Source organism: Cyprinus carpio, chromosome A9, assembly GCF_018340385.1.
Source record: "Cyprinus carpio isolate SPL01 chromosome A9, ASM1834038v1, whole genome shotgun sequence".
In the NCBI taxonomy this organism is placed as follows: Eukaryota; Metazoa; Chordata; class Actinopteri; order Cypriniformes; family Cyprinidae; genus Cyprinus; species Cyprinus carpio.
Window position 1 is genome coordinate 1654229 of NC_056580.1, and position 22038 is coordinate 1676266.

At 36.0% G+C, this 22038-nt stretch overlaps 1 protein-coding gene across 1 annotated transcript in view; it reads left to right on the forward strand.

Annotated features, from left to right (window-relative positions):
• kalrna (kalirin RhoGEF kinase a) overlaps window positions 1-22038 on the forward strand; it is a 175987-nt gene that overhangs the window by 92516 nt on the left and 61433 nt on the right. The window contains exons 10-14 of the mRNA XM_042763062.1: window positions 4556-4678; window positions 11395-11586; window positions 16875-17044; window positions 19357-19548; window positions 20644-20789. Coding sequence (XP_042618996.1) covers window positions 4556-4678; window positions 11395-11586; window positions 16875-17044; window positions 19357-19548; window positions 20644-20789 — 823 coding nt within the window. The remainder of the gene's footprint in view (window positions 1-4555; window positions 4679-11394; window positions 11587-16874; window positions 17045-19356; window positions 19549-20643; window positions 20790-22038) is intronic.

The following is a 22038-nucleotide window of genomic DNA, read 5'->3' on the forward strand; positions in this document are numbered from 1 at the left end:
ATGGTTAGAGAATTTGACTCCTAACCCTAAGGTTGTGGGTTTTAGTCTCGGGCTGGCAATACCATGACTGAGGTGCCCTTGAGCAAGACACCGAACCCCCAACTGCTCCCCGGGCGCCACAGCATAAATGGTTCACGGTGTGTGTGTGTTCACTGCTGTGTGTGTGCACTTTGGATGGGTTAAATGCAGAGCACGAATTCTGAGTATGGGTCACCATACTTGGCTGTATGTCACGTCACGTTTTTACATCTGAGGGTCTTTTTTCTTCCTCTTGTTTAATTTTTTTTTTCCTATTTTTTTTTTTTTTTTTACACATACTGTAGTTTAGCACATACTTTTCTGGTAAAGGTCACAATGTTACACTGACATTTATTTAAGACCAATGTGTGGGACAAGTTTCTTTATAAAATGTCATAATTTAATTGCAATTATTATGACAACCCTCATGGTAACTTATGTGGTGTGTGTCCAATCTGTTAATCCTAAATAAATAAATAATCAATAGATCATCAAGCTAATTTTAATATTACACAAAGATAACACAAGTAAATACAAAATGCAGTTTTGAAATAATTATTTCAAGAAAAAAAAGAAAAGAAAAAAAAAGCTGTCCAAACCTTCCTGGCACTACGTGAAAAAGTAATTGCCCACTAATTTTAATAACTGCTTGTGCCACCCTTTGAAGCAACAACCTCGATCAAGCGTTTGTAATAACTGGCAATGAGTCTTTCATATCACTGTGGAGGAATTTTGGCCCACTCTCCCCTGCAGAATTGTTTTAATTCAGCCACATTTGAGCATGAATGGACTGTTTAAGGTCATGCCACAGCATCTCAATCAGATTCAAGTCCAGACTTTGACTTGGCCACTCCAAAAACTTAATTTTGTTCTTCTTGAGCTATTCGGAGGTGGGCTTGATGGTGTGTTTGGGATCATTGTCCTGCTGCATAACCCAAGTACGCTTGAGCTTGAGGTCACACACTGACGGCCGGACATTCTCCTTTAAGATTTCTGATAAGAGTGCAGAATTCATGGTTTCATCAATTATGGCAAGTCGTCCAGGTCCTGAAGCTGCGAAGCAGCCCCAGACCATCACGCTACCACCACCATGTTTGACTGTTGGTATGACGTTCTTTTTATGAAATGCTGCGTTGCTTTTATGCCAGATGTAATGGGACACACCTTCCAAAAAGTTCAACTTTTGTCGCATCAGTCCACAGAATATTTGCCCAAAAGTCTTGGGGATAATCAAGATATTTTTTGGCAAATGTGAGACGAGTCTTTGTGTTCTTTTTGGTTAGCAATGGCTTTTGCCTTGGAACATGGATGTCATTTTTTGCCCAGTCTCTTTCTTGTTGAATCATGAACACTGACCTTAATTGAGGCAAGTGAGGCCTGCAGTTCTTTAGATGTTGTTCTGGGTTCATCGTTGTGCTCTTAAAGTAATTTTGTTAGGCTGCCCACTCCTGAAAAGGTTCACCACTGTTCCAAGTTTTCTCTGTTTGTGAATAATGGCTCTCTGATCGTGGTTCGCTGGAGTCCCAAAGCCTTAGAAATGGCTTTATAACCCTTTCCAGACTGACACGTCAACTATTTTGTTACTCATATGTTCTTGAATTTCTTTAGATCGTGGCATGATGTTTTGCTCATTTAGTCAGGAATTATAGTTCGGAAAAAGTCTTTGGAAAAAGTCTAACTAGTAAAATGTTTACACGTTATGTGAAAACTAGTACAAGTATATAAATAAATAAGAGACTTACTCATGTTTATGATCTCTGCTGAATAAAGTGCTTCATTCTTTTTTTCTGAGGAAATCCAAATCTCAAATCCTCAACCACATCACATCTTTTTGGGGTGAATTATGTCTTATTCCTCTCATCGCGAAGCAAACAGTAAAATAAAAAAAACTTGAAGAACACTCTCGCTGCGTTGTCTTCTGTTGTGTGGGCGTATTCAAGCCGCACGCGTCAGTGAAACATTATCATCTCAAAAGCACGTTCAGCGCGGGGGCGTGGTCGCATTATAAGATAATGAAGGGAGACGTGAAAAACGGACATCGCGTTGTTTTCATATGGATTACTTTATCACAGAATATTTGTTTTTGGCAGCACTTGTTTAGTTTAAAAGTAGACATGTCAGGCTTTCTATAGATATCTCTCTCATGTCTCTGGTGTTGAGTATTCACTGAGTTACAGTTCATTTTAATGACGCATTTGTATCTGAAGATCAGCGCAGACAAAGGCTGCAGACAGCACTCCTTGTTTGTTATCTTTATTTTATAAATGCACAAAGTTTTGTTGTTATTATGTCTGTATACAAAAAAAAGTTGACCCTTTACAGATTCGATTGATGTATTGCTCTTATCTGTATGATCAAAACTGAAAGTGTAATTTAAGTTCTTTTCGGGGTTATCAGGAGAAAATACCCCAAAACGCATATATGCGTTAATCGACTTTAGAGGGTTAAGCATTCTTCATTTTGTCAGACAGTTTCTATTTAAGTGATTTCTTGATTCAACTGGCCTGGCAGTAGTCAGGCCTTGATGTGGCTAGTAAAATTTAACTCAGCTTTCTAAAATAATGTGGTTAATCACAATTCCTTCATGATTTAACAGGAGGGGCAATTAATTTTTCACGCAGGGCCAGGTAGGTTTGGACAGCTTTTTGCCCTTAATAAATGAAATCATCATTTAAAAACTGCATTTTTTTTTGCTTGCATTATCTTTGTGTAATATAAAAATTAGTTTGATGATTTTATGTGATCTATGTCATTTAAAAATATATATATAATCTTTTATGGCACAACAAAGTGATTGCTGTTTCACAAAGTATAAGGAAAATATTAATTTATTTTTTACTTGACATTTACACCACTTGATATTTTTATAGTCATTAAATTAAAAGTAAATCAAGTTTTTTTTTAAGAACTTGGCACATGCATTTTATATGAAAGTTTGTTTCCACCATGGAATAGAAAAATAGAAAAAAAGGTACTGTAATTTGACTTTTATTTCACAGTCTGAGTTTATATCTCACAAATCAGATTTTTCCTTGCAATTCTTAGAAAAAAATTACAAAAAAATTAGAAAAGAATTGCGAGGTATAAACTCAGAGTTCTGAGAAGAAAAGTCCAAATTGCAATTAACTTTTTATTAATAAATAAATGAATGAATGAATGAATGAATGAATGAATGAATGAATGAATGAATAAAACACCATTGAAAGCTGTAATGTCAGAATTGTGAGAAGAAGAAAAAAAGTCAACTGTGAGATGTATGTAAGTCAGTCAGAAGTTAGGTTGCAGTTACCTTTTTATTTTATTTTATTTGTTATGTTGTTATTTAATTATTTTATTTATTTTATTTTGTGGTGAAAATAAGCTTCTATTTTTTTTTTCAACTTTTTTTTCTTTTCTTTTTTCAAAGCTTTTTCCTTATCATCATCTTGGACATCCTTATTTGTCATTACAGCCTAAAACAGGAGAAACTGTAATAGCAGTTCTGAATGTTTACAAAATACTCCAGCCTGTTCAGTTTATTATGTCATTTCCTTGATTATTTCTTGGACTTGATTATTATCATAAGTTTGATTTGCTTTATGTAAACAGTCATTACAAAGCATAATCAATAGTTATGAACAGAGCATCGACCATCTTGCAAGTCACAATGACTGATAGTCAAACACAAATGCCTGATTGTTATTGAATTATAAGTTGATTTATTTAGCCAAACAGGTGTTTGGACTGATTGATGTAATGGGTGCCATCTGTGAACTGCTGACTGTTGCCTTGAGCAGCCGTATCCTGTGATAGACTCGTCACGCAGGGCTATATTTATCTCATCAGCCTTTGTTAATGTGCATGTGAAAGAAGAAGCTGTTTTTAGAACATGCACTGGATGCTTTAATCAATATAGCAGAAACAAGAACTCACTGACGCTATTGTTTGCATGTATGATTATCATTGTATCACTTGCAAACACGCAAGTGTAGTAGAAGAACCACAAATACCATGACTGTAACTAGAAAAAAAAAAGAGGTCAGGTGCTTGGTGTTTTTTTTTTTTCTTAAATTAAATAAATTAAACTACAGATACAGATTGGTTCAGTACCCATGAGAACAAACATCTGTGATGTTGTGCACCTAGATACACACCTGCATTAAAGAAAAATCACATATGAGATTTATTTTATGTTTGCCCCTAAGTAGCAATGAGAACAAATGGAGAAAATGGAGACTTTTACGTCTTAGATTTTTCTCCTGGTGAAAATAGCCCAGTAATCGTGTCTTCTCTAGAGTTCAGGAGAAGATTTATAAAGTGAAATGTAAGTGTATATATATATGTGTGTGTGTGTGTGTGTGTGTGTGTGTGTGTGTGTGTGTGTGTGTGTGTGTGTGTGTGTGCGTTAAATTTAATGAGATTAGTATGTGGTATTTAACACCTGGAACATTATGGGTCCATATTTCTATAAGTCTCTCAAAACTGCATTATGAAATACTGAGACACTTTTTTTTTCTCTCCATGCACTGAATGGAGTGTGTGTGTTTGTATGTTGCAGGTGATTGACTGGATAGAGAATCATGGAGAGGCTTTCCTCAGTAAACACACAGGTGTGGGCAAATCCCTGCACAGAGCCAGAGCCCTGCAGAAACGCCACGATGACTTTGAGGAGGTGGCACAGGTGAGACACCAGCCGCATCTGATCAGATTCATCCAAACCAGATCTAGTCAAGGCACTCATCCACTGCCAGTTCAGACTAATACACATCATTCTTATTTAAACCACTTATTTTCAGATCGAGACATTCAGATAGATCAACTCAAAAACAACCAAATGAACAGTTTCTCAGGAAATGTGTTCAGTACCAGTATCAGGCTCAGTACAGGTTTAAAAAAGGATCTTCAAAAAGGCCCATTGTCAGTATGCACTGAAATTATTTAATTTAATTTAACAGAATAGAACAGTGGTTGTAATAACCGCTTATAAATGCCTATTTTTCTTTCTTTTTCTTTTATTCTTCCATCTGACTAACTTTGAGAAGCACAAATTAAACTTCACTTAATGATTTTGAAATTCCAAAACTGTTTTGGTCAAAACAAAACAAACAACAATAAAAAAAGCTTTCGGCCAAATGTTATCGGTTACCGAACTTTTGTTGCATCACTAGTCAGTAGTGTAGTGATGTTTGAAGCACAGCTCACACGGAAGTCACTTTCAAACCAAGCAGTATTCTGCTGGTCAACATGGCGAATCCACTTGACCAGTATGAATGTGTTGCAAACTCTGCATGGGAAATCTTAAATGTTTGCTTCCTCTCATGAAATTCCTGATCATGTGGGTAGCTACTGAAATGACTGGATTTGGCACACTCTAAATTAAACAACATCTTTACACAGGGTTGCCTAAATGATAATCAACTGTACAGTATGTGACATTTAGGAATCGTTCAACTGATATCTGACAAAAATCTTAAAGTATAAAATACTTGAATTTACAATAATAGAATATACTTGCTAACAATTTATGTTATTGTTATATCTCAAACAAAAATCTCGGTGTCATGAACCTTGTAAACCTTGTCAAATTGTGAGACTAGTACTCACTGTACAAACATGACTTTGTTTCCATGTGGGCTGATAAAACAGAACTTACAAAAGTTGTGATTTCAGCCAGCTCTTGCCATTTTTTTGTGTGCAAGGTCCACATGGCCATTGGCTATGCTGTTTGAGCCTGAGACTATACAAATCGACTGTCAGAATGTTTTTATGCAGAGTGCTGTTCACAAACGAAAACTCAGACTAACATGGAAGAGATGTGATTTATCGCTTATCATGATGTGCCTAGTTTGGTCACAGTCTAACAGTACAATTAGAATCAGATGCTGACAAATGTAGGACTGAGTCTTAAGTGTCCCACTAGCACACATCTGCTGTGACTTCCTTGCCATGCAAATACACGTTTCTATCATGACCATTTCCCATACTGCATGAATTTCATACAAGAAGAGAATATAAGTGTGAAAATTCACAGTGGATATATTTTGTTGTTGTAACCTCATCTTAAGAGAGAGTTGTGTGGTAATATTGGTCTCTTTTGGGTTTGGCAGAGAGATGTGTCTTTTGTTTTCAGGCTGTTGTTTCTACATTGCACACAAGACAAAGGCTAAGTAAATATGACTGAATGCTGATTTTATTGGAGAACTGCCACATACCTCCCTCATACTGCATTGTTGAACAAAGAAGGCTATTGGACTACTGGACTGTATATGTTGAGTCTCTTTTTTGATGGCAAATATAGCAGCTTCAATGCATTAGGTGCACTAAAAACAGCCGTAATTCAGTTATTCATTATTTTGCACCACTCTCTGACCCTTAGAATTATAAATACTGCTGTACCATTAAGACTTCTGTATGTAAATAATCTCTATTATGATTGAATAACCTCTGCATTCCAGTGCCGTTTGTACTGTTTTGCAACAATTGAGTTCCCAAAGTCAAAATCTCATTCATTTTTAGCCTTTCAAGACAGACTTTACCATAAGCTCTGACATTAAGTGATGAAATACACTACCATTCAGAAGTTTACTTTGAGGTCATTATGTTTATTTATTTATTTTATGCATTAAAACATTTATTCAGTAAGGATGCATTAAATTGATCAGAAGTGACAGTGCAGACATTTGTAATGTTACACAAGATTTCTCAATACTGATAATAATCAGAAATGTTTCTTGAGCAGCAAATCAGCATATTAGAATGATTTCTGAAGGATCACGTGACACTGAAGACTGGAGCAATGATACCAATTTTTGTTTTATTCTGTAAACTACTGACAACATTTCTCCCAAATTTCAAATCAACATATTGTCATTTAGAGCATTTATTATTCTTAAAATAGCATTTTCAGACCTCAATTAATGCAAAGAAAACAAGTTCATATTTTTTAGTCAGCATTCATGTTTTGGCATGCTCTCCACCAGTTATGATTTTTTATGGGAAACGCACCCCAGAACAACCTAGCAACCACCTACTGTAGCATCACCCTAACAATCACCCAGAACACCTTAGTGCCAAGCAAAGAGTTTTGCAGAGGCAAGTGCCATTTAGATTTTCTGCAGAAAATGTTAGAGTCTAACTACTCAATGCTTTCAAGTAAAAACTAGACACATTTTTAATTGAATTCACACTTCTTGTCATTTTAAAAGGATTAGATCCTGCTGAACTGATATTTTTAAACAAAGTGTTGTTAAATACATTGCACGGTATTAATCTGACAGCACACAGAGGAGATGAAGATCACTGGACACTAAGCCCTGCCTCTCACTTCCACATAATTCCCCTGAGATGAATAATCCATAATAGCCCGGATGACAGATCGCGGGTCTCAGTGTCATGAGAAGGGCCTGAGACAATCTGAGTCCGTCTAAATAATCGTAAGGGATTTGTTTTGGCTCAGCCATTATTGGTAACCAGCGAGACATATGCAGCTTTTGTTATTCTGACATCTGCTTATCAGACATATGATATCCAAGAACAGACTGATGAAGATGAAGAGATGAGACTAAAAACACCTTTAGGCCACATGCTGATTGAGTGATGGATTCATGTCTCATATAGGTACGTGTATAAAATGTATGTTTGTGTGATCAAGAAAAATCAGGAATGCAGCATGTATAATAGATTTTTAGTGCTGCTAACCTCAAACTAATTCCTAAAGCATTTTAAAGCAGTCATATATCACAATGTGCTAAAAACAATCTGCTGGATCTCAGGGTTTCTACAGTACTGTAATAACATTAGACAAGTTTATGGATTACTGTATGTATTGAAAGCTAAGGAAAAATAAAGATTCACTTCATCAGTCAAATTATCAAATCAAAGAAGCCGCAGAAAGAAGATAATACTGATAAAGGATTATATGTACAATAGCATTAACCAAAGGAAAGAAAAATGCTATATAGCTGAGACCCTGATCTCAAAGTCCATGTGTACTTTTTTTATTAGTATAAATACATATTTATATTTGAAGTATATAGATTTAAGTATTTATTTCAGTTTATATCAATGTCACTATAGTAATTATAGTTATAATAGTTAAATTATAGTTAAATTATAATTATATATATATGTACAGTTGTCACAAACTGTGCTGTAGTAGTACAAAATCCAAGGAGCAAGACGAATGTAAAAACCAAAATGAGCTTTTATCCACACAGAGAAACAAACTACACCCATCTAACACTAACAATACAGAACAAAGAACAGAAAGAAATGAGGGCTTAAATATACTGGGGAAGCTCATCAACAGAAGAGAGAACAGGTGAAGTCTAATTAACATCCATGGAAACAAACAAATGACGGGAAAGGAAACTAGGTAAAATCAAACACTGGAATCAAAGAATACTAGAACTGAACCAAAACAGAATATACACGAGACAACAATCAGCCATTCATTTTTTGACACATTGACATTTAAACACGTATCTGTGAGACGGAACTACAGGTGCCATATTAACAGTTAGGATGTTTTCCCATTATTATTTTAATATACAAGTGGACGAGTTCTTTTCTTGTGGCTCTAACAAAGGTTAAATATACAGTTTAGTGGTCATGACACTGCAGAAAAAGATTCATCCTTTTTTAACTCATTGTTACCCTCATTTATATAATGTGATTTATCCATCTATAGCTTAAATGCTGCAAGTTTGATGATTATTGTCTGTTGACAGCTTCCTGTCTCATGGCTTTGGTCCTGATCACTGATTTGATGAGCTCCTCTGTTTAATTACCACAAATCAGACCCAGTTCACGTCTGATGTGTGACCGCGAACAACACTGACAAATCCACAGTGATCCAGAGAAATATCCTTAGTCAGGACAGACAGCATATTACATTTTAAACACACAAAGGTGTGAAAGCATGAAGTTTATGGGGTGACAGTGTAACAGAGAGAAAATAGCTCTGATCTATTATATTAGCAGGGCTTTATGTACTAATGTTCACCAATGAAATGGAAGAAATCTCTCACTAGAAATGTAATGCTGTAACTGAGTGTTTAATGAAGGATTGAAACCCTCTGGAGCTGTAAATGTCACAGCAGGTGAATACACATGTAATTATCTCATGTTAATTAGCTGACCTCTCCTGACAGCGCCTTACTTTGTGTCTGACAGTGAGGAACAGTGTGGACTGGAGTGAACCAGCTGCCAGTGTGGCGTTATTCCTCTGTTTTTGGCTGTGTTAAGGCCACAAGGTGATAATCTGTGATAACTGCTGGTTCTGATGGGGTTCGTGCAGATTGTAATGGGGTGATGTGTGCCAGGATGGGATAACCCACTGCATTAGTTATAAATGGACTTCACATGTGTAATTTCACATGTGAGGAAAATGTTTAAGGTGATAAGAGTAATTTATGGAGCCTCTAAAGGGACATGGTGGTGGATAAAATACATTTAAAGAAAAAAAAAAAAGTCTCACAAAACCAGTTGAGTTCAGACAAACACTAGCTCTGTACGTTCACAATGAAGCAGTTCATAGAGTTTTATTCTGAATTTGGACTCAAGTATAAAGAAATGCAGTCAGTGCTTAGTTCAAGGCACAGTTTTGGGATTCTGAAATGCTTAACTCTTTCCCCACCAGCATTTTTGAAAAAAAGTTGTCAGCCACTGCCAGCGATTTTAATGATTTTCACTAAAATTTGATGGCCTCCAGTATATTTTGTTTTATGAATATTTCAATATGCAATACACCAAAATAAAGATCAGAGCCTCTACTTTTTTTTTAATAACCTTCTTTATAATTTTACTAATAAAATGTTACTTACAGACAAGCAGAATAGGACAGAATATGGACGCTAAAATGCATGTTAAGCTTTTTCTCCACCATAGAAAACCGTTATAAAGAAAACACTTAACATGGCTTAGTGGAAGAAGAAAGCAAAGAAGAAATTTTGTATACAGTTTGTTAAGAAATATGTACTATTTACAGGCAAACAGATGAAACCAGAATATGAACACAATGCACTGAACTGCATGTTAAGTGTTTTCCTACCATAAAACCATTTATAAAGAAAAATGATTGATAAAATATATTATGCACAGGAAAACAGATGAGCCAAAAAAAAATAAAATATATTATGCACAGGAAAGCAGATGAGCCCAGAATATGAACAGAATGTGCAAAGTTTCATGTGTTTTTTTTTTCCCCTTAGAAAAAAACATTATAAATAAAAGACGAACGCAAAAAATCTACTATGAACAAAAAAAAATTTCTACAAAATAGCACAAATGATTTGAAACGTCCCTTTAGGGGCTCCATAGTAATTAATCCTGTCATTCAATTAACTGATTCCTTGTGAAGCATTCAATTTTTTTTTCCTGGCATCTCTAATGGGAAATTGTTGTTTCCCTAGGATCGTTGTTGTTAATGGGAAATTTAATTTCCCTTTTTTTATGCCAAAAGACCTTAATCAGGACATGTATATGTATATGTATATGTATTATGTATATGTATATGTATATGTATATGTATATGTATATGTATATGTATATGTATATGTATATGTATATGTATATGTATTATGTATATGTATATGCACACTGTTCAAAAGTTTGAGGTTGGTAAGATTTACTGGTATTTAACAACAAAAATACAGTAAAAATTATGGAATTTATTGTGAAATTTACAATAATTTTTATTCCTGTGATGTAAAGCTGATTTTTCAGCATAATATTCCAGTCCTCAGTGTCACATGATTCTTCAGAAATCATTCTAATATGCTGATTTGCTGCTCAAGAAACATTTCTTGTAATTATCAATGTTGAAAATAGTTGTGCTGCTTAATTTTTTTAATTTAATTTATTTTATTTTTTTTTCTGGAAACTGTAGCAGTTTTGTTTTTTAGGATTCTAGATAGAATGTTTGGAAAAAAAACAGCATTTATTTGAAATACCATTTCAGAGAACAAAATCTGAACCCAACTGAACTAGATTACAACACAAGATTTGCAACATTGATACTGTTATTGAATTGAATTGAGCTAAATGATGCTTCTGATGCTTCTGTAGAGCTGCTTTATAGCTGAATTGAATTTGTTTTATAATTAATAATCTTTGCAACATTGACAGTTACTGAACTGAATTGAATCAACATTGAACTAAACTGAGCTGAATAATGATTCTATTTTCTTCTGTAGGGCTGAAATCGAATTTGTTTCATAATGTATTCATTTCACAACAATAACATGTCTGTTACCGTGAGATGCTTTGAAACAATCTGCACTGTGTAAAGTGCTATATAAATGCATATGACTTTACTAATATTATGTCATTTTCTAAATGTTAACATAAACAAACGCTCATTGATCGAGCTTTGCTTGGTTTTCTCCCCCGGACCAGAACACCTACACTAATGCAGATAAACTCCTGGAAGCGGCCGAGCAGTTGGCCCAGACGGGCGAGTGTGACCCTGAGGAGATCTATAAGGCGGCTCGACACCTGGAGGTCAGGATCCAGGACTTCGTCAGGAGAGTGGAACAAAGAAAACTACTGCTGGACATGTCCGTCTCCTTCCACACGCACACTAAAGAGGTAAGACTGACACACATGCCAGGTGGATTACAGAGGAATGCTGGGAGGTTTTGCTGAGCAGTGCCAGATGTGCTCGAAGAACACGCTGTTTACCTTTCCAGATGCCAATCAGGTCTTGTGTGAAATGTTAAATGCTTTTGCCATAACGTAATTCATTATGTGTTTAAGGTACGTTACTGCTGCAGTCAATAGCAGTGATTATTAGTGATTTATTATTTTAGTAGAGAAGGACGGAGAGTGTAAATATGTTGGAGGGTTAAGTGGCACAATCCATCTTTCTGGGGCGGTTTGGTGATGTGCTTGTCTCATGGAGCTCAAGCGTGAGCTATAGTTTTGTTGATGTATGGAGATTGTAGGAATGGGGTTTTCTCAGGCCTCTGATGTCCTGATATCGCTCTCTCTCTTTATGGAGACTAAGGGTGTGTTCACACTTGTAGTTCTGTTCGTTTGGTTTATTTGGTCTGGACCGAAAAGTAAAATTATACATTTGGTCCTGGTCCTCTAAGCGTTCACATTGGCATTTTTGACAACGGACCTAAAGACACAGAATCTAAAGGCATAGTGATACATTCACAACCTGATCAGTCAGCTTGAATGACATATATATTGTGGTTGGTTATACTTAAAGGTCTTTAAGTCAAATGCACCTCATGCCATCTGCTGGACTAATGGAGCTTTGCCACTGCATGGTACGGCACGGTACGGCTTGGTACGGTTCACATTTGGGGGGTTTTCCACTGGGTACCTGGTACCTGGTACCTGGTACTATTTTTAGTACCACCTTGGCTGAGGTTCCAAGTGAACCCTACCATTACCAAAACGTGATGTGTAAACTCTACTGATCACGGATTGGCCGGGGAGAATCATCACTACCTGCGTCAATGAACTTGCAACACAAACAGAACAGAACCACTAGATTTAAATCAGCACAGCCAGTGAAGGATCGAATGCAACTGTTTTGAACAAGCGCACCTGCTTTTTAACAATCAAAAAGTTCCGTTGTCTGTTGCGGAAGTACAGACGTACCCCTCGTTGATAGCAGAGGAGCAGATCCACCGAGAGCTTGATGGGGCGATGTGGAATGAAAAAGTAAAAAAATAAAAGTGTGGCGCAACTATAATGACATGTGAATAATCCCGCCCACTCTAAAGCGATTCTAAACTGCAGTGGAAATGCAAACCGCTCAGTGCCGAGCCGAGTCGTACCCGCAGTGGAAAAGCGCCATAAGTGCACTCATTCTTGCGTACATATAATTTTATTTGCACCACCTGCAAACTCACAAGGAGTTCATAAAAGGCACTTTACCTCATCGTTGCTCCACGTTTGCCCTCTGCTAATTTTTTTTGGTTACACCGTGTCGTCAAATCATGTCGCATCTTGTCATTACTTCCTGTTTTTGGTTTATTTAGAAGTATTTGGTCTGTGTTGCATTCATATATCATTTGAACCTCACCAGAGTTTGGTTAGAAGCGGACCGAGACCCATCTTTTTAGCGGTCTCGGTACGCTTGTTTGGTGCACACCAGTGTTCGGATGGCAGCTTTCACACTTACTCAAACGAACCGCACTAACAGAGCAATCGAACCAAACATGACAAGTGTGAATGTACCCTAAGATCTTGCTAAACAGATTTATTTTGAGGTGAATAAAGACATGCTTGATGCACGTTTACGACATGTGCAAAATAGGTTTTGGTGAAACGTCTTCTTTTGAAAGAACTTGGTACTCTTATGCACACCAAGGCTAAGAGTGTCACTAAATTAATATATGAGACATTTTTGAAGACCAAGGAGAGGGAGTGGTCATGGTGAAACATGCAAACATTTAGTATCTCTGAAAAGAAATGGCATGTATAGTCTAAGAGAAATGCACTAAAATATAATGTCCTCATATGAGGATGCAGGGTCTCAGGAGATTAAGTAATACATGTGTTATTACCATGTAATAAATCAAATAGCTGTAATTCTAGTACAGTGATACATATGTAAGACTCAGAGTTGCTCTTTAGCTGCTAACTGTGTGGATTTTCCCAACAAGTTCCATTTCACAGCTGCAGTGACTGTGTGTGTGTGTGTGTGTGTGTGTGTGTGTGTGTGTGTGTGTGTGCGTGCGTGCGTGTGTGTGCGTGTGTGTGTGTGTGTTGACAGTAAAAATCGCTACATTATGTGAGCTGAGACTAACATCAGCTGTTCTTGCCTGAAGGAGATTCAGTTTTAGCAGCACCCCAGAAATACTTCATTTCAGTCGGAAAACCCACACACACACTTAAGATCAGTGTCAGGTGAATATAGCCTCTGTAAATACTTCAGACCGAGAACAAGCTCAACAGGTATATTATACACCTTCAGCAGTTATATACCTCAATAGTGCACATGTCTATTTTATGTTTATGCTAGATAGTTTTGTGTCAGAACAAATATATATATAGTAATATATATGCTTTCATTGTCCTTATGTGACAAGATTAACCGCAGATACAGTTACTATGGAAACCACAAGGATGGCAACATCACATTCACCAGTGTGCTTTTTAACTGTTTTAACCCTTTAGACAAGCGAAAAAAGCCAAACAAGTCAACAGTGTTTGAAACTAATGTAAAGAGAAATGAACTCCTGAAGTGGCATGTAGGCCGTGTTTATTTCTGTAAGGAATATCTGTATGTCTTTGCTGTGCGGTTTGGTTTAATGTATCCATTGTGTTTAGCTTTATCCAAATGTGGGCGACGTCCTGTATTGTAAAACTTGTCATATGTGTTGCTGTTCAGAGCTCTTGAGTATAATTCATATGAATAATATTCCTGAGTGTGTCTCAAGCCCCTGTTGGGGAAATCATCTATCATGAGTGTCATATCCTCCTGTAGAGCTGCTCTCCGCCTGCAGCATGTTAAAGCTAAACATGAGCAGCCTCCTCACTGTAGATTTTAAAAACGACTTATTCATCATTACAGGCTCTCATTCTGCATCTGGCAGAGCTGATGTTCCCACGCTCATGGAGAACCTGGGAATGTCCGGGATTGATTCTAAATTCTTTAAATCTCATGGGAATTCTATAGCATTTTTAAAAGTCCATATCAAGTAATCACAAGGGTCATGGCAATTCATTGTTCAAAGGTGTAAACACTGTAAAGAGGAATCTGTGTTTATCAAACATGCCTGTGTGACTGATATTCTTTGGTCCTGTTCAGTAACTTCATCCACCAGCAAGATTGGGTCAGTGAGTTGTTTCTCATAAGCTAATTAATTATGCAAAAAGTTAATTCAAAGCATTTTTATTCCTCCACAAGGAAGAGTGAAGATGTGTGTAGAGCAGTGGTTTTCAAACCAGTCCTGCAAGCACCCCAAACACTGCACAGTTTCTGTGTCTCCCTCATCTATCACACCTGATTCAACTCATCAGCTCATTAGTAGAGACTGCAAGACCTGAAATGGGTGTGTCAGATATAGGGAGACATACAAAATGTGAGGTAATAGGGGTGCTTGCAGGACCGGTTTGAAAACCACTGGGACTGCATCAGTTTTGTGTGATTGATGTTTCTTGGTTGTCGACACAGAAGTTAGAAAACAAGATGCACACAAATCATGACAACAGTTAGCAACGTTTTAACAGTTTTTTCATTTTATTTATGTAAAATCAGACAAATGATTTCTTCTGCTCATATCTAATGCTGAATTTTTCCATGTTTTCATATATATATAGTCAAAGATAACACAAGTAAACACAACATGCAGTTTTTAAATTAAGGTTTTTATTATTAAGGGAAAATAAAATCCGAAACTACATGGCCCTGTGTGAAGAAGTGTTAGCCACACCTGTTCACAATCAAGAAAACTCTTAAATAGGACCTGCCTGACAAAGTGAAGTAGACCAAAAGATCCTCACAAGCTAGACATCATACCGAGATCCAAAGAAATTCAGAAACAAATGAGAAAGTAATTGAGATCTATCAGTCTGGAAAAGGTTATAAAGTCATTTCTAAAGCTTTGGGACTCCAGCAAACCACGGTGAGAGCCATTATTCACAAATGGCAAAAACATGGAACAGTCGAGAACCTTCCCAGGAGTGACCGGCTGACCAAAATTACCCAAAGAGCACAGCTACGACTCATCCAAGAGGTCACAAAAGACCCCACAACAACATCCAAAGAACCGCAGGCCTCACTTGCCTCAGTAAAGGTCAGTGTTCATGACTCCACAATAAGAAAGAGACTGGGCAAAAATGGTCTGCATGGCAGAGTTCCAAGATGAAGACTGCTGCTGAGCAAAAAGAACATAAAGGCTCGTCTCAGTTTTGCCAGAAAACATCTTGATGATCTCAAGACTTTTGGGAAAATACTCTGTGGACTGACGAGACAAAAGTTGAACTTTTTGGAAGTTGTGTGTCCCATTATGTCTGGCGTAAAAGTAACACCGCATTTCAGAAAAAGAACTCAAATAGGGCAGATAACAAGGGGCAGACAGGTGATGATGATAACTAATAACAAGGAACAAGTGATAACTAATAATGAGAAAAGGAAATGGAAGAACCAAATAAGGACATACAGCAACTAACCAGAAACATACACGTTACATTACTCCCCCCTCCCGGAAGGCATGTCCCACGCTGTAACAATACCATTGAAGGGAGCTCCGGGAGCCATGGCGGAACAGGCAGTTCAGGTTGTCAGGTTGTTAACATTAATAATAATAAGAAACATTATTAATAGTTAAGAAACAATAACAATTGATAATAATGGAGCACCATATCTTAAAATATTAGCATGTTAGAATGATTTCTGAAGGATCAAACCAGCAACCTTTCTTCACTGACCTGGAAGGCACTCCAGTGTTTGTGGGGATTTTGTTCTAACTTTTTATATATGTCGTATCATTTCTATACTGTTTAATCTTTTAGACTGAATTGTTAAAAATGGAAGCAGCATGAGAAATGAGAGTGTAAATTTCCATCTAATTTCTAATATTGGATTCAGGACAGATTATTGTTAGATGAGCATTATAATCTGTGCAGACAGATCACTCCATATCTGAGTCTATAGAGAAGTTTAGAAGCTTTTTTTAGGTCTTTGCAGGAGAAAGTGTGTTTCTGTGCTTATATATGGGTCAAGTTTTGGATCCGTTGTGCAAATCTAGATAGTAAAACAACTTAATAAAATACCAATATTGTCTAAATCAACATGTAAAAGTGCAGGAAGGTTTAGAAATCATATCATATTTAAGTGGAATATCATGAGGAAATATTGAATGTCTGCACATCTGTGTCCATTTGTGTGTGTAAAAATGTGTGTGCTTCAGTTGTGGACGTGGATGGAGGACCTGCAGAAGGAGCTTCTGGAAGAAGTTTGTTCCGATTCAGTGGATTCGGTTCAGGAGCTGATCAAACAGTTTCAGCAGCAGCAGACGGCCACGCTGGAGGCCACACTCAACGTCATTAAAGAGGGAGAAGACCTAATGCAACAACTCAGGTATCAACACACACATAGTTTCGCTCATGAGTTTACACACTTAAAAAAACTATTCAAAAGCTCAAAAAGGCTGCATAAGAGGTATTTACATATTTCCCAAAACAGACAAAATAACTTAATTTACACAAATTATCCTGTTTGAATGTTTACGTAACATTGATATGTAAACCTTTACAAACTTGTAAAAGAAACACACTCAGTATTAAAGGGTTAGTTCACCCAAAAATTAAAATTAGCCCATAAACTATTCACCCTCAAGTCATCCTCAGGAGTCAGATCTACGTGGAAGCGCAGGGAAGAGATCAAAACAAAACAATGGTCATGAATTAGAAGTACAAATTGAGGCTTTGTAAAGAAGAATGTCGGAGGATTTCGATATAAGCCAAGAGGAGACTGGTTTTTCCTTTGCTAAAGTAAGGAAACTTTGCTTCCTTTGCTCCTGTAAACAAACATTGGTTTTCATGAGACTCACCAGCGCATGCGCAGCGCTGACCTCATACCTCATGCTCCCGGAGCCGCTTCCGTGTACAACAGTGAGTGCAAGCTACATAAAAGTAATTTTTACATTTTGAATATGGTTATTATTCTTACAAAAACGCATCGATTCGCTACAGGAGTACTTTGTTAACCCCCGGAGCTGTGTGAGACACTTTTTTTTATGGATGGGGGCTTTTTATTTAACTTCTTTTGGACTGATGCACTGCAACACCCGCTGAGTGCAATTAAATAGCTTGAAAGTTCAAAGACAATTTTTAATATAACTCAGACTGGATTCATCTGAAAGAAGAAAGTCATGAGTAATTTATAGGCTAAGTTTCATTTTTGGGTGAACTAACCCTTTAAAAACCAAACTTTGAAACAGAATTAAAGATCAGTACATTTAGTTATATTTTGAATTGTTGGATTTTGTATTGTAAATATATCCATTTAATAGCCTCATTCATACTTTATTAAGGTGTCTTAATTACATTTTATTACATGTTCTTACTATAGCAATAACAGTAAATTATGCATAATTACAAGTGACTAACCCTAAACCCTACCCTAGCCCTAATCTTAACCCTATAGTAAGTACTTATTTGTGTATTTACACTTTAATACCGCCACCTTAAAATAAAGTGTAACCCAAGTTGTATGACCTTTTTATTTAAGAGAAATAATTCAGCAGAGTTTGCAAGAGATGTGTGAATATATTTGTAGGGACTTTCCATTCACAGTAATATTTCTGAATATATTTGAAAAAGCTTGCTACCCAGATGCCATCATCTTTGATTAATGGGTGGTCCGGTTCATTACTGGAGGCACCTGAGCCATAAAGGGCAAAAAAATCAGGCACTGGTCATCAGTAACACTTTGTTTTAAGGACCAATTCTCGTTATGAATTAGTTGCTTATTAGCATGCACGTTACAAGCATATTGGCTGTTTATTATTACTTATAAAGCACATATTCTGCATGGCTATATTTTAGATCCCTTAATCCTACCCCATAACTAAACCTAACAACAACCTTACTAACTATTAATAAGCAGCAAATTAGGAGCTTATAAGGGAAAACTCTTAGTTAATAGTGAATGTGTGTTCTCTATTCTAAAGTGTTAACACGTCTACTAAAATGAAATCTTAGTGCATTCTATATTGCTTACAAAAAAAATTCCTCAGAATGCACAGCAGCTTTTGAATTGCTGTCGAGGAATATTATTTAATGCTGTATTTACAGTAAGAGCTTAGTGAACTGTGCTCACCAGCCAAAGCTTTAGCCCCTTAAAATAACTAGAAAGTTTGTTTACAGTAAATATGCTTGTAATTGAAATCGAACAGGCAAATATGGCTCAATGTAATGTGTTAATATGAAGTAATTTTCTGTATTTTGTTTTAAGGTTGATGGAAATTCCTATAAACTTAACAGATATGTCCTGGCAGAAAATGTGATTTTGTTCTTACATTGCAAGCGTGCAATGAAAGTATAATTTTGAAAGTATAGCCATAACACTAAAACATTACACGTGTTGGCATGATTTGGTGTGACAGAGTCATTTACCAAATCCATCTGTGTAAAGTTATATTCAGGCCCACGGAAAATTCCAGCAATCTGAACTGTATTTATGTATCAGTTGTAAATGCATTAGTGCAAATGTGTTTCCAATTTAATTTTACAAACTAAAGAATGAGGCTGTATTATTTTGTGTTTTACGGACTGTCATAGATATGATGTTTATAAGCATTAAGTTGTAGCCAGCAAATGTATTTAGTATGAGTGAATTGTAGATTACCCAAACCCATACACTTAACACATTAGTTGTGTGTCGCACAGAGATTCAGCAATGAGCAGTAATAAGATGCCTCACACGAGCTCTATCGCTCACATCGAAGGCGTCCTACAGCAGCTAGAGGAGGCCCAGGGCCACATGGAGGAGCTCTTCCACGAGAGGAAGATCAAACTCGACATCTTCCTGCAACTGCGCATCTTTGAGCAGTACACCATTGAGGTGAAGCGTGTTTGCATGCTAGATTAGTTTATTTGAAATCATTTTCAGAGATTTATTAAAAATCAAAAATCAACTGGCTCTGAGATGAATAAAAAATATTATATTCATCTCATGAAGCATTGTGAATAAAGAAATTGACACTATTTACACTATTCATGTAAAATAATATACATTTAAAGCCATAAAATACTCAAAAATAAAAAAATATACACTGTAAAAATTTCCGTAAAATTTACGGTCAGCTGTGGTTTCCGGAATTTTACTGTAAAAAATATGGTAGCAACATTTTAGGTTTCATGGTTTTAACTTAAATTTACAGTTAAATTCCGTAATTTCATTAACTGATATAATGTTAATATACCAACCTAATGAAGTAATTAAATCTGTTTTGTACCTTTGTAATACACTGATAACCATCAAATGCAGGTGGTGATGAGAAAGTCACATGATGAACCAAAGCCCATCAACAGCAGCTTTTAAATAATAACATATGTAGAAGGTGCACCGTATCATTCAAACAAACACTAAACACCATCACGTTGACACACATGAAACTGAAATAATGCAATAAAAATTCATTTAACAACATTAGGTGTAACATACAACCCTAATATACAAAACTGATAAGAAAGAAACTAAGAAAAAAACATAGTTATTTCATCAACAACAACAACAACAACAACAAAAACCATCAAATTTGATCCTTTTCATCTTTTTCACTTCCAAAAATGGTATACTACGGTAAAATTACATGTAATGTCTTATACAGTTTTTCACCATATATTTTAGAGGGATTTACCATTAACCATTTAACAGGTTTTTACTGTAGCATTTTTACAGTCTTTTGCCGTTAAATTCATGGTAATAAAAAAAAAAAAAAAAACTGTAATTGCATTTAAATAAATATATACATGAAATATAAGGCCACCTAAAGAGAGACACTTTCATGATTGTTTCTTAGCACACTTAAGTGCACCATTAAAAAGTACACTTTAATGTAATAATGTCAAATTAAATGTTTTAGTGCACAAGTGATATACTCTCCCCCCCCTCCCCCACATAAAACCGCAAAAATACACGCGTAAAAAGAACACCTGTTCCTCAAGTCACAGAGATACCACAGAAGAAGAACCCAGTCTGGCTGAACAGAGACTCCAGCGATACGCGGAGAGAAAACTGGCCATGAACAACATGACCTACGAGGTCATGCAGCAGGGTCAAGACCTGCATCAATACATCATGGAGGTCCAGGCTTCAGGTGAGAGAGAGTGAAAGAGAATAGAACTAAGAATAGACCAGACCGAAGTGTCAGAACCCTGACACGTGTATTCTATCTATAGCTAGTGTATTATATAATGCTCATAATTACCACAATTAAACAAACCAATGCATCCATTTAACATCTGATCTTTGGGGACAAACTGGAGGTTATCCTATAAGTTATTTATGGTGATTTTTAAAAAGATTCTTTTCAAGAATATGAATACTTCTTAAGTTTTGTCTCAAGAACAATCTTAAGAAAAAAGGGTCACACTTTATTTTAATATGTGGTTCATAAGTACTAATAAATAGCCAATATGCTAGTAACATGGATGCTAGTTAAAAGCAGGGCTTGAAAATGAAAAAAAAAAAAAAAAAAATAAATAAATAAATAAATAAATAAATAAATTCAATCGGTTCACTCCGAGCAGAATCGATATTTTAACATTTCTGTTCCTGAGTTCCTCTGTATCCGAAACCGGTTCTGGCAGAAGAAATACCGGTTAATAACATTATTTTTTTAAACAAATTTCTTTGCTTATAATAGGCCTAATAATAATAATAATAATAATAATAATAATAATAATAAAAATAATAAAGAACAGCATTTTCTTTACTTAAAAGAAAGAAAAACAGGAAGAGATCTGGTAAGGTTATCCTATAACCCGCTGTGCTTAGCTACAGCTACAGCATCATCTTTTCTAGATTTTGGCCAAATGTAGGCTACTAAACAAATAAAAAAAAATCTTTCAACACTTTAAAGACATTAAAGTATTTTGAAGATATTTAAAAATATTTGCTGCATTGTAAAACAAACAAACAAACAAACAAACAGAAAAAAAAACCCTACTTGTATAAGATTGTGTTTTGCAAGTAAAAAAAAAAAAAAAAAAAGAAGCTTATGTCACGTATAGGCTCACGTCACATTTCATTAGCTCTATTACATTCAGAAATAATGTAGGCTAAAATGCCAGTAGGCTAAAGAAAAAAAAAAAAAAAAGAAATTTGTGGTGACATTGATGACCACAATGTTTTATCCAAAGTTGAACATTCCTCAACTCTCGACGCCAAGGAAAAAAACACCCCAACAGCGCTCAGCACGCTCGGCACGCTCCTGGCGTTTTAAAAAAGGTGGCGCTCCCATTGAGAACAACTGAAAAAGTACACCAGCCTCGGGAAAAAACACTTTAGTGGACACGCAGTCTAACCCTGAAATAGATTCTAGAATATATAAATTAGACAACTTT